Consider the following 15,003-nt stretch of genomic DNA (forward strand, 5'->3'; position numbering starts at 1 on the left):
GAGGGTGAGACAGGAGAATTGCTTGAATTCTGGAGGCAGAGGTTGCAGTGAGCCAAGATAGCACTAATGCACTCCAGTCTGTGTGACAGAGCAAGACTCTGACTTTAAAAAAAAAAGTGAACAAGTCCAAGCAGCCAGGAGTTGCAGAGCACCTAGTCTCTCATAGAGAGGTGGCCATCCTCATTTTGCAGGGTGCTAGACATTGGGGATACCAGAATAGATGCGAAATAAACACAAAGGAGCCCCCAGCCAAGGGGGATGGAAGAGGCTTAGGGAAGTACTGCAGTAGCTTGCTCGTAATCCCACAGCAGATCGGCAAGAATCGAGATCCGATTCTTGATTCTGTCTTAACCCAGGGCCAGAGCCCAAGCTCCTGGGCCCCCAGGCTTGTGTCAGCACAGTGTGTGTACATGGCAGCCGCTTGTTAATTGGGTTTACTACATTCCAGATTGATATGTGCAGCCCTGAACTGGAATCGAGTTTACAGCCCTAGTTATGGTGTGCCTGCTTCTGTATTCAGCCTTTATTTAAACAGCATTTTTTTTTTCTTAAATGTTGATTTCTGAAAGAGGCCTTCCCCAGCTCTCTCTATGTCTCTCTCTTAGCTGACTTGGCTTTTCTTTCACAATGAGGATCACACTCTGTAATTCTATGTTTATATTTATGGGATTCTATGTTCAATGACACTGACCATAAGAAGGGTAGAGGCCCAGCATCTTTTACTCATCTCTGTAAACTCGGGCTTATATATAGCCTGGTAATTGACAAGTATTCATGATGGGGGTGAAGCTGAGTATATTATTGGATAAAACCACAATAATTATTAGTTTGCATTTCTCTTGAATGTTTTCTCCAGAGTACTAAGTTGTGTAACTTAATATGTTTCCCTTCTTGCATTGGCTATTGGGAAGCTCAAAGCCATATCTGCAAACCCTCCATAGCCAAGTCTGTAAATCAGCATGCACGTTTATTTTCGATCCTGTTCTCACTTGATGTTGCAAATTTTTTTCCTATCTTCTTTTGTTATATGTTAATTCATGCTCTCATAATCTATTTTATATGTCACTTGTAAGACACTTTAAACAACATCCTTGCTTGAATTAAATACATTGCATAGCCTGTCGAATTTCTGGCCTGCAAAGAAAAAGAATGCCCTTTCCCACATCGTGGTATGTCTCCAGAGCAATAAACCACCCTTAGGTTGCCTGATTTCTGGTGTCCAAACCCCTTAGGGAATAAGGTTTACATGACTGGGCACAGTGGAGTGGATGAGAAGCTATTTCCTTCCGATTAGGTGGTTAGGCGGTGGTGGAGGTGGTGTTCTAGAGCAAATGAAGGTAAAAGGCAGACCGCAAAATCTCACAGAACGTGTTTTCCCTGCTCTGACCATGACCTATGGTTACTGGGGAAGGAAAGTGCCTACCCAGGTCAACCCGGAAGCCTCAGTGGGTGAGAAGCACTGGGTAGAATACTTGGGGTGCCAGGGAGGCATTAATGCGAGAGGAGTCAGATGCTCAGTTTTTATTGGAGTTGGGAGGGCAGCCCCACTTCAGGGGAAGCTATTTCTGCAGAACGATCGGGGAGAAGGGAAGACTCCACCCAGGCTGTGTTTGCCCTGCTCTGTGTATTCAGCCAGCAGGCTCCGGACAAGGAAGCAAAGTGCAGGGATCCGGGCTCCACCAGGCATTAGGCAGCACCGGCTGGAGACCCAGGACCCTGTGCAGGAGCAGCTCCGGGTGACACCAGGGGACTGAAGAGACTCCCACAGGAGCTCAACAGGTAATGGCTTTCAGATCCTTTAGGCATCGCTGGAGGGTTTGTTGTTGGTGGTAGACAGTGTCAAATAGAAGTCAGGGGTCAGAGCGGGTCGAGTTTGATCCCAGCTCTGCCTTCTGTTCACTGTGTGGCCTTGGGTGTGTGTGAGCCTCAGTTTCCCTATCTGTGAAACAGGCCCAAAGATAGCACTCATGTCAAAGTCTTCAGTGTTACAAGGAGCAAATGACAATGTGGTCAGTGTCAGTGCATAGCCACATACATAGCTCCTAATTGGTGGAACCACTGACGGTCATTTCAAGCGCAGGACTTGGGGAGAAGTCAGTGGAAAGAGGGATACGCTGTGTGATCTGGGGATCCGGCAGGGCAAGAATCCCCCACAGCCGAGTGGAATCTGAGCCTTCACCTCAGGCATTGCCTAAAGAAGTGAGGAGACAAGAAAAAGGACTTGCGGGGTGCCTTTTGTGAATCTTATTTAATGCTCACGACCACGCCGTGAGGCAGGTGCTGATTCAAATCCCGGCTGCGTGACCCCTGATGTCTGCATCTCCCTCTGAACCAGTTTTCCGCCTGGAAGAGTCATTTCGATTAGAGTGCGGGTATGCTGGAGCCATACCGCCAGATGCCAGCCTCGGCCCCCCTCCCTGGGCTGGCTGGGTGCCCTCAGCCCTCTGGGCCTCAGTTTCCTCATCTGTAAAATGGACCTAATAACAGTACTGAGATCAAAGGGCCGAGGGGACTAACGCACGTAAATACCTCTGCACTTAGTGACCCTTACCTTACCATCCTCTCCATTTACAACCAGGAAGGTGAGGCTGGGGGAAGAGGGAGCTGGAACTGGCTAAGGTCTCATGAAAAGGAAGCTGTGGAACTGGAGTCCAGTCAGGCCCGGGGTGAGGGGACAGCCAGTGAGACTCTCACCTTGGGCACGAAATTTAAGAGATGCCAAAAACTCAGTCACGGAGATGAATGGTATGTTAACACGACCCTTTTTAAAGTCAGAATTAATGGCAAGACACCCATGATGAACAAAATGTGAACATGCCAGGGAAAGATGGGATCCGGAACAGCGTTAATTTCAATTTTCATAAATGTCATGTTAAAATACTCTTCATCTCCATGACTGAGCTTTGTAGTGCCTCTTACATTGCTCCCCGCCGAGTCCAGGGCCCGACCCGCCTCAGCCTCGTTGGGATCCTGAGCTGATCACAGCGCTTCAGGTCCTGGGTGTATATACTCAGGGTGTGTGCAGGTGCCTCATCCTGAACAAAGACAACAGATGGGGCAGGGCATGCTAAAGTAGTTTTTCATTTAAGCGAGGGTAGGGAGCAAGCAATGTCCCAAATCACAGAAGATTCTTTTTCTCCAAAGAGTTCTGGAACGCGGAGGGTTTTGTTTTTACGAAAAAGCCGTGGGCTTTGGGGAAAACGATCGGCCCATTAAAGCCCATGAATTCTGCCTGCTTCACCAGGACAAGAGACAGACATGGAGGGCGAGAATTGAAAAAGGCTTTGGGCTGGGGGTGGGGGTACCTTGCACGGTGCAGGACCAGCTGTCCTGCTTGAGTCTTAGATGTAAGCTGATTGTCTCTGTGTCTGCAGGTTCTCTTCAAGCCAGGTGCCCTACCGTGAGGCAGTTTAGGATTTGCATGCCTGAGTCACGCAGACCTAGGTTCAAACCACAGCTCTACCTCTCTGTAGCTTTCTGACTGCCACTCTCGGGCAGGTAGGACTAGCAAGGTGCTTACCCTCATGGAGTTGACATCTGCGAGACAAGGGGATGGCATCGCTCAGCCTTGGTTTTTTTATCTGTGTGACCTGGGAATAATGGGCTTCTGTAGGGAAAAGGAGGCAATGTGTGTGAAGTGCCTGGCACCAGGGTTGGGGCAAGGGTGAAGCACCTTCCCGTGTTTTATATTTTTGAGGGATAAAATGCAGGGAGGCGCTCACTCTCTCCTGCCAATTCTGTACCTGAGAGGGTTGCCTTCCTGCATTTTGTGCCCTGCTTTGCTCACCCTGGCACTGCCTGGCACATAGTAAGCCTCCAATTAGCATTACCTGCTATTATCATGCACTTAAAAATGTTTGGTTCAATAAGACTATGTGAATGAGCTCTAAGGTGTCTAGGATTACCACCTGTTTGTGCAAACATAATTAAGTACTCCAATAGCAAAACATCCATCACCAAGCATCCCGGAAACAGCCAAGGTGATTTCAATAAAGGCACCCCTGCCCCTGGACCCACAAAGTCCCATGCCAGGAATCAGGGCTTGGGTAGCACAGTGAGGACTGGATTTCAGTTCCTCGTGCTCCCTTGTGCAGTAGGCAACCTGTAGCACTGTACACGGCACTCCTGATCGTAGCTACTGCATTCCTAGCACTGTGCCGGCACACACAGTAGCTGCAGATGTGGGGCAGGCAGAGCGGGTCTGTTATTGTTCCCCCTAAAAGGTCTTTGCTGACCTTGGGGGCAGAGGGCTGGTTCTGTTGGGTGTGCCGGCCTGGCCATGTTGGCGTCACCCTCAGCTGGGTGGTGAAAAGGGCCTGGGGTTTACCTACATTCCATTGCATTGATCGAAGGTGTTGCTTGTTTACTTGGTGACTCATTCCACCCTTCAAAACCACCCCACTTCCATTCAACAGTCATCTAGCTGCCTGCTGGCGATGGAGTTTCAGAAGTGCTTTCCCCAGGCCAGTTTGCATGGGGTTTGGCATTTGGCCTTTGTCCAGGAGGAGGGCCTATTGTTAATCTGTAACGACAAGGAGGCGACATGGACCATCAATCACTATGTAAAGGAGGAGGGATTTGAGGGCAGCTTCCAGGAGGCCAGTTCACTCATGGATCAGAACGCAGAGCTACCGCAATTAGAGCATTAACATGATAAATGAATAATGTTAGCAATCACTAACATTTACTCCCCTGACTACTGCCAAGCCCTGGTGCGAAATCCTTACAATGATTATCAGTGACCCTTCAGTTATGCAACCCTCACTTTATTTTATTTATTTATTTATTTATTTATTTATTTATTTATTTTGAGACAGAGTCTTGCTCTGTCGCCCAGGCTAGGGTACAGTGGCTCAATCTCTGCTCACTGCAAACTCCGCCTCCCGGGTTCAAACAATTCTCCTGCCTCAGCCTCCTGAGTAGCTGGGATTACAGACATGTGGCACCACACCTGGCCAATTGTTTGTATTTTTAGTAGAGACAGGGTTGCACCATGTTGGTCAGAATGGTCTCGAACTCCTGACCTCAAGGGATCCACCCGTCCCAGCCTCCCAAAGTGCTGGGATTAAAGGCGAGAGCCACAGTGCCCTGCCTAATCCTTACTTTAGATTGTACCATATATATTCCTTGTCTAGTTACAATTTTCCCATTGCAAGAATGAATATGCAACAAATATTTTATATTCCATGTTGTATTATATTACATATAACTATTTCATAAAGCTGGATGCGGTGGCTCACCCTGTAATCCCAGCACTTCAGGAGGGCAAGGTGGGCAGATCACCTGAGGTCAGGAGTTAGAGAACAGTTTTGCCAACATGGTGAAACCCTGTCTCTACTAAATATACAGAAAAAAATAGCCAGGTGTGGTGGCGGGCACCTGTGATGTCAGCTACATGGGTGGCTGAGGCAGGAAAATCGCTTGAACCCAGAAGGCGGAGGCTGCAGTGAGTCGAGATCGTGCTACTGCACTCCAGTCTGGGCGGCAGAGCAAGAATCCATCTCAAAAAACAATTCATAAAATTATAGCATCACGTATACGGCAGCAGAGACAATAGAAAGTAAGAAAGTCAAAAGTTGAACAACAAGAACACATGAGCACAGGGAAGGGAGCATCACACAGTGGGGTCTGTTGGGGGGGTGCTAAGGGAGGGACAGCAGGGGATGGGGAGGTTGGGGAGGGATCACATGGGGAGAAATGCCAGATACAGGTGATGGGGGATGGAGGCAGCACACCCCCTTGCCACCTATGTACCTATGCAACGATTCTGCATGATCTGCACATGTACCCCAGAACCTAAAGTATAATTAAAAAAAAAGAAAGTTAAGAGTCTAAACTCTGGACTTGAGTTTGCGAGGGTTAAGTCCTGATTCTCCCACTTACTAGAAGATGATCTGTATTAGTCAGCCTGGGCTGCAGTAACCAAAATACCATAGACCAGGTGGCTTAAACAACAGTCATTTGTTGTCTCATCTTCTGGAGGCTGGAAGTTCAAGATCGAGGTTCTGGCTGACCCATTTCTGGAGAGATCACTCTTCCTGGCTAGCCAACAGCTGCCTTCTCGCTGCGTCCTCACACAGTTAAGAGAGAGAGACACAGAGAGAGAGAGAGAGAGAGAGGAGAGAGTATTCTTTCGTGTCTTTTTTTATAAGGAAACTAATTCTATCTGATCAAGTCCCCCCTTCTGACTTCCTTTTGCGTTGATTCCTTAGAGGTCACATTTCCAAATGCAACCATATTGCAGGCCCAGGCTTCAACACACGAATTTTGGAAGGACATATTTTGATCCATAGCATGATCTGAGGTGAAGTGCTTAAGTTCCCTGGGTTCAGGTTCTGAATCTGCAAAATGGCAACAATAAAAATCCCTGCTGGGTAGGGTTCTGATGAGGAAGTGACGGTTAACACAGAAAAGCATTCAGGAATGCCTGGCGTAAGGTAGGTCCTATAGGAATGGTTGGCATTATGACTGCTAATTTATGGCGCATTTTATTTAAGGCTTATACTAACAGCTTATCTCTATTCCTCAACTGCTGTGCACCAGCCACGGGGTTATATAACACCTGGGCCACGCCCTTCTCATCTTCACAGGTGCCCCATGCAGGGAATCTGTTCTGGACGCACGTGGCCAGCGTGAGCCAGAGGGGAGCCCAGGCAGAGGGCTTGTGCTATTTCACCACCATGGACGATTTTGCTCACGTGCTCTTCAGAAATGCAGATCCCCAGGTGACACCTGGCCTCAAACACCAGGAGGAAAACCCCAAGCCCAGGCACTAGGGCGGAGTCCCTCATCCTCAGCACTAGCAACCCTCCGCAAAGCAGACAATCCTTTGCTGGCGGAAGGGGGCGGTCCTAGGCATTGCGGGGTATACAGCAGCATCCCCAGCCTCTACCCACCGTATGCCAGTGCACAACCCCCAACCCTGAAACCTGACCATCAAAACTGCATGAAGGCATTTCCAAATGCCCCTTGGGGGCCAAAATCGCCCCTGGCTCAAGAAACACTGTGCTCCACTTATTGTCAGGGAGAAACAAAGACCAGCATGTTTCCAAAAAGAAAAACTTTAGCAAAGCAATGTAAGTCATCAAGGAATAGGACAAGATCCAAAATGTGAAATATATAGTCCTGGAAAATTGGCACCAAACTAAAATACCCTAGACATTGTAAATATGTTATATAGATAGACAGATAGATAGATAGATAGATAGATAGATAGATGATAGAGATACTCCTTGACTTACAACAGAGTTACATCCCTATAAACCCATCATAATATTGAAATATTATAAGTCGAGCCATCATGAGTTGACTTTGAGACACCTATATCACTAACACCTACTAGGTGCGCGCCCTGCCAGGCACGTTCCCAACACATTTACCCCTCCCAGGATGTATCAGGACATGCCTCGACCTCTCTGTGCTCCTGGTTCCCATCAGACAACTGGGAAAATAAAAGTACCTAACCCAGCGGGTTGTTAGGAGGACCAAGAGAAGCAAATATATGCAAGTCAGAGCTGCTCAGCACAAAGAAAACACTCCAAATGTGTTTATTATTTTTACCATTATAAATACTGTCATTTTCCACATAAGGATACATTCAGAAAGGTCAAGCACTTTGCCCAAAGCCCCACAACTTGTGGGAACTTACAGAGGCTGGTCTCATGTTCTGTTTTTCAAGAACTCTTGTTCTCAAGAGGAGAGAGGGGAGCGCCAGAGACGCAGGAGAGAGGAAGCTCTGGACTCAGGCAGCCTCCACCCACCTCCTGGGGGGCCTGTGGCCTTGCTTCTGAACAACCGGCTGGAAAGCTGGCCCTGTCCTCCGGGGGAAGGGAAGCTGGAGGCCCAGGACAGTTCTCTTGATCTGCAAGCTGACAAAACAGTGCGCCAGCAAAGCGGTGTTCGTAGAAGGGATGTGAGTGTATTCAGATGCCTGGGCTGACCGTGATCTGTGGACCCCGAAGCCTGAGACCATTCCTCAGTCTAAGAATCCCTAGACCCGGTTCTCTAGGGCAGGGTAGGCAGCAGCCAGGAGAGTTCTCTGACCCAAGGAGACACTGACTCACTCACCCCAGAAATATCCAAAATAGGGGTTCCCGGCCATGGAAATCACTTAGAGATCTTGAAAATACCCTGATGCCTGCCCCATCCCAGAGAATCTGCTATCATCCGTCTGGCTGGGGCTTGGGCATGGGGATCTCAGAACTCTGCCGGAGATTCTCACGTGCAGCACAGTCTGGGGACGGGCCCCCAGGACGCAGGCAGGACGAGGGGAAGTGGAAAGTCTGAAACCCCGCAATCAACTTAACCCCCAGTGGCAAAGTGCCAAACCCTCAAACACAAGCCTCATTTCAAAAACAACACCCCTCCCCCTGCCATAGGGCAGCTTAGTATGTTTAATGTAAAATAAGGTCATAAAGACAAAACACTCATAAGATCAGTTCAAGAAGGAAAGGGCATTTTAACACCGCATTCAAACTTTCTCTTTTTCAAAAATGAAAGCTAGCTCTTTCAATAGTATGTTTATCATTAAAAAAAAAAAAAAAAGTCTGATTTATTTTTCTCCTTTTTGGGAAATAGGAGAAAACTTTATCACAGACAAGAATTATTGTCTGAACTGCCTTGAGCCTCGGTTTTCCCATCTATTAAATGAAGATTTTTTTTAAAAAGTCTCCGCCCAAGTCATTCTGGTTTGCCCGGGGTTTTCCAGTTTTAGCCTGAGAGGCCTGTGTCTTAGAACACCCTCATTCTTGGAAAGCCTTGACAATGTTCCCCATCACAGTATTTTTTTTTTTTTTTTTTGAGATGGAATCTTGCTCTGTTGCCAGGCTGGAGTACAGTGGGGCAATCTCGGCTCATTGCAACCTCCACCTCCCGGGTTCAAGCAATTCCCCTGCCTCAGCCTCCTGAGTAGCTGGGATTACAGGCATGCACTACCAAGCCCAGCTAACTTTTTGTATTTTAGTAGAGACGGGGTTTCACCATGTTGGCCAGGATGGTCTCAATCACCTGACCTCGTGATCCGCCCGCCTCAGCCTCCCAAACTGCTGGGATTACAGGCGTGAACAGTATTTTTTATAGGTGTCTAATCATGAGAATCACTGTGGCATTTGCTATAAATACAAATTCCAGGGCCCCAACTTGACTCTTTGATGAGAGGATCACGGGAATCAGAAATGTTGCCAGATTCCTCGGTAGAGTCTCACTACCAGGCACCTGTGCGGGTAACTGACTTCAAAGAGCAAAGATCATATCGCTGAGAGTCTTGTTTGTGCCAACACTTGCATGGTGCTTGTGTGCCAGGCCCTGTTCAGGGCACTTTGCTTATTATATTCAGTGATTTAATTCTCCTACCAGCCCCTTGAGATGGAGGCTATAATTGTACCGATTTTTACAGATGAGGAAACTGAGGCGCAGGGAGGCTCAGAATGCTGAGGGACTCCAAACTCTAGAGCCCACATTCCTATCCTGTGTGCTTCACTGATGTCTACGCAGAGCTGCAGCACTGGGCTGGCATGTGGCAAGCTCGCCGCACAAGTCATAAATGGTTATCATTAGCACTAGTTCCTTTCGGGCACGGAAGGAGTTGCCGTCGTCTTGCCAGCTGTTAACAGAAGGCTTCATTGCAAAACATCAAAATGCTCCTTTCGCCCTTCCGAGTTGTTTGGATCTCGCCCTGTAGGCTGAATAAATTCATTTCTGCTAATACCGAAGTCAACCAATAGATGGCAGTAACCTTTTGCTTTTGTCCCACCCAGATAAATCCTGTTCTTTAAAAGGTTGATGGACAGGCAGGAGCAATTTCACAACACATGCATTAAAACTGCTGGTGGAAAGTGACGATGTCTGAATCCAGGTAATCACTGAAAAAGACATGCCATTGAATTTTCCTTCTTTCAGTCCCCTTCACCTTGAAGTGGCTGAGAGGCTACTTAGGATGTGCAGTGATCAGAATAATGTTACCCCAACTCTGTGGGAAGAAAAAGCTTCTCTCCTGCTTCCCTTCATCACGGATCTTCCAGCTCCAAGATTTTTCATAACCTCAAGCATTAACTGAAAGTAGCTCTCGGTTAGAATTGAATTTACATTAAATAGTAAGATCATTAAAATAATGCTTGTAAACCTACTGTTAAAATACTTTTAAGGCCAGGTGCCGTGGCTCACTCCTGTAACCCCAACACTTTAGGAGGCCGAGGTAGGCAGATCATGAGGACAGGAGATCGAGACCATCCTGGTCAACATGGTAAAATCCCATCTCTTACTAAAAATACAAAAATTAGCTGGGCGTGGTGGTGCGTGCCTATAATCCCAGCTACTCAGGAGGCTGAGGCAGGAGAATCACTTGAACCAGCGAGTCAGAGGTTGCAGTGAGCCAAGATCATGCCACAGCACTCCAGCCTGGCGACAGAGTGAGACTTGGTCTCAAAAATAGTAATAATAATAATAATAACTTTAAAGCTTGTTGAGACTGAATTTAGACATACTTTGTGTATGTATATTCTTGCATGTGCATATATGAACACACGTGTTTGTGTGTAACCTTAACTAAGACATTTCACCTCCATGCTTCTGTTTCCACATCAGCAAAATTGAAATAATAATACCTCTGCCTTATTGGTTTGCTGCAAAGAGCAAATTAGTTTTACTATAAATAAAGTTCCTAGAACAGTTTCTCACAGATGGTAAGCACTCACCAAATGTTATTATTATTCTATCATTTCTGTGATTTTTAGAGTTGTTGTCATTATTTTTATGCACAGTAGGTTCAAATTCTGCTAAACGTTCTGTAAAGAGCCAGATAGGTCTCTGCTGCCCGTGCTTAACTCTGCCGTTATAGCATGAAAACTATCATAGACAATATATTAATAAAAGGGCATGCGTATCTTCCAACAAAACTTTATTTGTGGATACCAAAATTTGACTTTAATTTTCATGCGTCATGTTCTATAATTCTTCTGATTTTTTTTCACCGTTTATAAATTTAAAACTCATTTTTAGCTCACCGGCCTACTAAAACAGGCAGTGGGCTGAATCTGGCCACCGCTGTTTGCCAATCCTAATCTTGAGGATTCACTGTTATATTATTGATGATGTCCCATGAACAGACAGAAGTGAGGATCTGATGCAAGTGTGTGAGTCATGGATTTTATAAATAGAAAATAGCGCAAAACAACAAGTGTCCTATATGTTTTAGCAGTGCTCAGCTTTATTATGTGGTATCATCAGAAAACACACACAAGCTCCATATTTGGTTATGTTTTAAATGCCTGCAAGAGAACACATGGTGAGATCTGTGACCCTTTTTTTTCTTTTTTGCCCTCCTCAATATCCAATTGCTCGATGCTTCTGCTCCCAGGGAGTCAAAACACACCAATGGCAGGAGATCCACAAGAATCCCTGATGACCCACTGGCTCCTTTTAGCCAGAAGTCAAAAGTTCTCATTTTTATTCTGAGAGCCACTAGAACAGATAAGCCAGCAGCAAGGTCTTTGGAGATGGACTACATTGGAATTATGTGCGCCAAATAGCTTTAGGTGGCAAGACAGCAGGCCTGCGGAGTGGCTGCAAGTGTCCTTGTATAGAAATCAGATATGCTAGGGGCCAATTCTTCGCTGGATGTTTGCGCTTAGTGAGTCTTGAAGGTCCATTCCCTCATTTTTGTGAGGAGCTAGTAATATGCAAAACATGCCGGTGGTTAGAAGCACAGCCAGGCTGTGTTTGAATCTTGCTCATTAACTGGGTGACTTGTGGAAAATAATGTAACCCCCCTGAGTTTTGGCTGCCTTGTATAAAGAATGAAGTCGTGACACCTCTATCTCACAGGAGTGCTATAGGACTACATGAGGCAATATAGGTGAAGCCCTCAGAAATTAGAGCTTGGAATTGAGAACATCCTACGTAATGATTTACTCTTATCATCATTATTATAACAAAGCTCTTCGGAGGTTTGGTGATGATGTGGTCGTGTCCCTAGGTCCGCTCCTCATCTGTGAGAGCTGTCGTCAGTGACTAATAAACAATAATCGATCTCCCAATAAATGCAAACACACTGCTAAGATTAGGAGGTACACACTTGGGCTAAGGTAGACACTTCCTTTGACCTCAGGGTGCTTACAATTTTTTGTGGAAGGGAGACATAAATTAAATGTTCGACTTTGCCCTCCACCTATGGGACAATAACCACATTAATGGTCATTTCAGAACCATCCTACCCAGCACTGCCACAACCTGCCACCTCCCATATTGATCCCGTCTCATGTTATGTTCTTAATTACTTTTATTTGACCGGGTGCCATGGCTTATGCCTACAATCCCAGCACTTTGGGAGGCTGAGGTGGGTGGATCACAAGGCCAGGCATTCGAGACCAGCCTGGCCAACATGGTAAAACCCCGTCTCCACTAAGAACACAAAAAAATTAGCCGGGTGTTGTGGCATGCACCCGCAATCCCAGCTACCAAGGAGGCTGAAGCAGGAGAATCGCTCGAACCGGGAGGCGGAGGTTGCAGTGAACCGAGATTGCACCACTGCACTCCAGCCTGTGCAACAGAGAGAGACTCCATCTCAAAAAAAATAAAAATTACTTTTATTCAAAACTTAGAACTCTATGTGTTTTTGTTTAATACACACATAGGTTTTGCTTAGCATAAGCTGGACATTGTCCTAACCACATCACAAGCATTAACTCATTGGGTTCATACAGCAGTCTCATGAGGCACAGAGAGGCTAACTAACTGTCCCAAGGGCACACAGCTATGAGGGGCAGAGAGAGGATTCACGCCCAGGCAGTCTTGCTCTAGAGTTTGTGCTCATAACCACTGTGCCATGCTGCCTTGAACTACCAGAAATGACCTCGTTTGCGGATTTATTATTCATATGTTAATTGTCTCCCTGCATACCATGTTTCAGCTCCATGAAGTCAGAGGGCCCTTGCCTGTTTAATTCATGGCTGTAACCCTAGTGCCTGGCACAGCAATAGGTGCAGAGTTGTGCTCAACAGACACAGTCATGTGCTGCATAATGATACCTTAGTCAATGATGGACCACGTATACTAAGTGGTCCCGAAAGATTATAATACTATATATTTACTGCGCTTTTTCTGTTTAGATATGTTTAGGTACACAAATACTTCCCAGTGTGTCACAATTTCCCAGAGTGTTCAACGCAGTCACATGCTGTGCAGGTTAGTGGCCTAGGAACAATAGGTTACACCATACAGCCCAGGTGTGGAGTGGGCTGTACCATCTGTGATGTTCACACAACCGTAAAATTGTCTAATGATGCATTTCTCAGAGCATTTCCTCGCCGTTAAGTGACACATGATGATATGTGTTAAATCAATGAATGCATGAAGATATATGCAAGTAAGTATGTAATTACAATCCCTGCTAAATGCTATGAAAAACAGGCAGTGGCATAAAAGGTTTGTATAGGGGATTAATTTAGTTTGAGAATCAGAAAAAGCTAAAACTTACTATTATTTCAATTGCCCTCATTCTAAAATCTTATATAATAGCTGTGACTCTAGCTAAGAAAGAAAAAAATGCTGTCTGCACTGAATACACTTTTCATGATGATAAATATGTTCCCCCAGCAATGAAATGCAACTGAAAATTATGACTGCATTTAACTTTAAATCTCTTGAATAGATGAATCCAGAAACTCCTTTCTATTCCCCCAAAATAAATGTAAGCAATGATATGGTTTGGCTGTGTCTCTACCCAAAATCTTATCTTGAATTGTAATCTTCATAATCCCCACCTGTCCAGGGTGGGACGAGGTGGAGGTAATTGGATCATAGGGGCAGTTTCCCCCATGCTGTTCTCGCGATACTGAGTGAGTCTCACGAGATCTGATGTTTTATAAGCATCTGGCATTTTCCCAGCTTGCACTCATTCTCTCTCCTGGTGCCCTGTGAGGCGGTCCCTTCTGCCATGATCGTAAGTTTCCTGAGGCCAGCCCAGCCATGCAGAACAATGACTCAATTAAAACTCTTTTCTTTATAAATTACTCAGTCTCGGGTATTTCTTCACAGCAGCGTCAGAACAGACTGATACAAGCAATTTGTTCTGATCTCAGCTGGTGATAATACAACCATGGGCAACTTGTCAGGCCTGTGCACCTTAGTATCACGTGTAAGGTAAGACTTTGGCTTCGTTGGGTTTTGATTTCTTTCTCTCTTCCTCTCTCTTTTTCTCTCCGTTATAGGTGCAATGGGTAACCAAATGAGTGTTCCCCAAAGAGCTGAAGACGAAGAGAATGAACCAGAAGTGGAGACTTACAAGGTAGTGCAGTAACCATCAGCAGAAAAAAAATATATATATATGTGAACTTCCTGTATTTGACAAGTGTGTTGAGTAAAGGCCTGGCTGCTGATTGATTATGTCTGAGTGTGGAGTGAGGATAACCTAACAGGTTTCAGAATCAGCGTATTAAATTCTTGCCCCACCCCTGACTTGACAAATACCTATTTGAGCCTGGGGTCCCCTTCGTGCAGCAGAGCTTCCTGTGAGTGTGGGGGTCCCCTGAGCTGAGGCACCACCAGTGAGTGTGGGGTCCCCTGAGCTGAGGCACCGCCAGTGAGTGGTGTGCGCTCATAATAACTGGAGTCCACACTTAAAGTGAGTTATTTTGGTTCTCCGAGGCGTGACAGAAAGCTGGGGAGTTTCTAGAAACACAGCCTTTAAGTTAAGTTTGATTTTTGTGAGGCACCCTTGTATCTTCGAGGCTCTGATTTTCCCCCAGAGACCCATCTCACAATGCTGCATGCTCTGTTTCAGGACAACGTGAGGACTCCAAACGGGGTCCCGGTGGTGGTGTCGACCCACACAGTTCAGCACTTCGAGGAAGGTCAGTGCCACTCTGGGAAGGGCGTCTGTCCTCTCGCGGGGAAGGAGGGTCTGCAGATGATGTTTATGGTGAAAAAAAAAAAAAAGGTTGAAGCCGCAGGCTCACTTTGAAAATATTTGCATTCGTTCCTTGGGCTACCTTAACAAAGCACCATGCC

At 46.2% G+C, this 15,003-nt stretch overlaps 1 protein-coding gene across 11 annotated transcripts in view; it reads left to right on the forward strand.

Annotated features, from left to right (window-relative positions):
• Positions 1–1,393: 1,393 nt before the first annotated feature.
• The window catches only part of BCAS1 (breast carcinoma amplified sequence 1), a 118,273-nt gene continuing 104,663 nt past the window's right edge, over positions 1,394–15,003 (forward strand). For all 11 annotated transcript variants that reach the window (XM_032255954.1, XM_032255956.1, XM_032255963.1 and 8 more), the window contains exons 1-3: positions 1,394–1,779; positions 14,205–14,281; positions 14,777–14,846. In XM_032255954.1, coding sequence (XP_032111845.1) covers positions 14,210–14,281; positions 14,777–14,846 — 142 coding nt within the window. In that variant the 5' untranslated portion in view covers positions 1,394–1,779; positions 14,205–14,209. The remainder of the gene's footprint in view (positions 1,780–14,204; positions 14,282–14,776; positions 14,847–15,003) is intronic.

This window comes from Sapajus apella, unplaced genomic scaffold (genome assembly GCF_009761245.1).
Source record: "Sapajus apella isolate SASKATOON/1434 unplaced genomic scaffold, GSC_monkey_1.0 scaffold92, whole genome shotgun sequence".
In the NCBI taxonomy this organism is placed as follows: domain Eukaryota; kingdom Metazoa; phylum Chordata; class Mammalia; order Primates; family Cebidae; genus Sapajus; species Sapajus apella.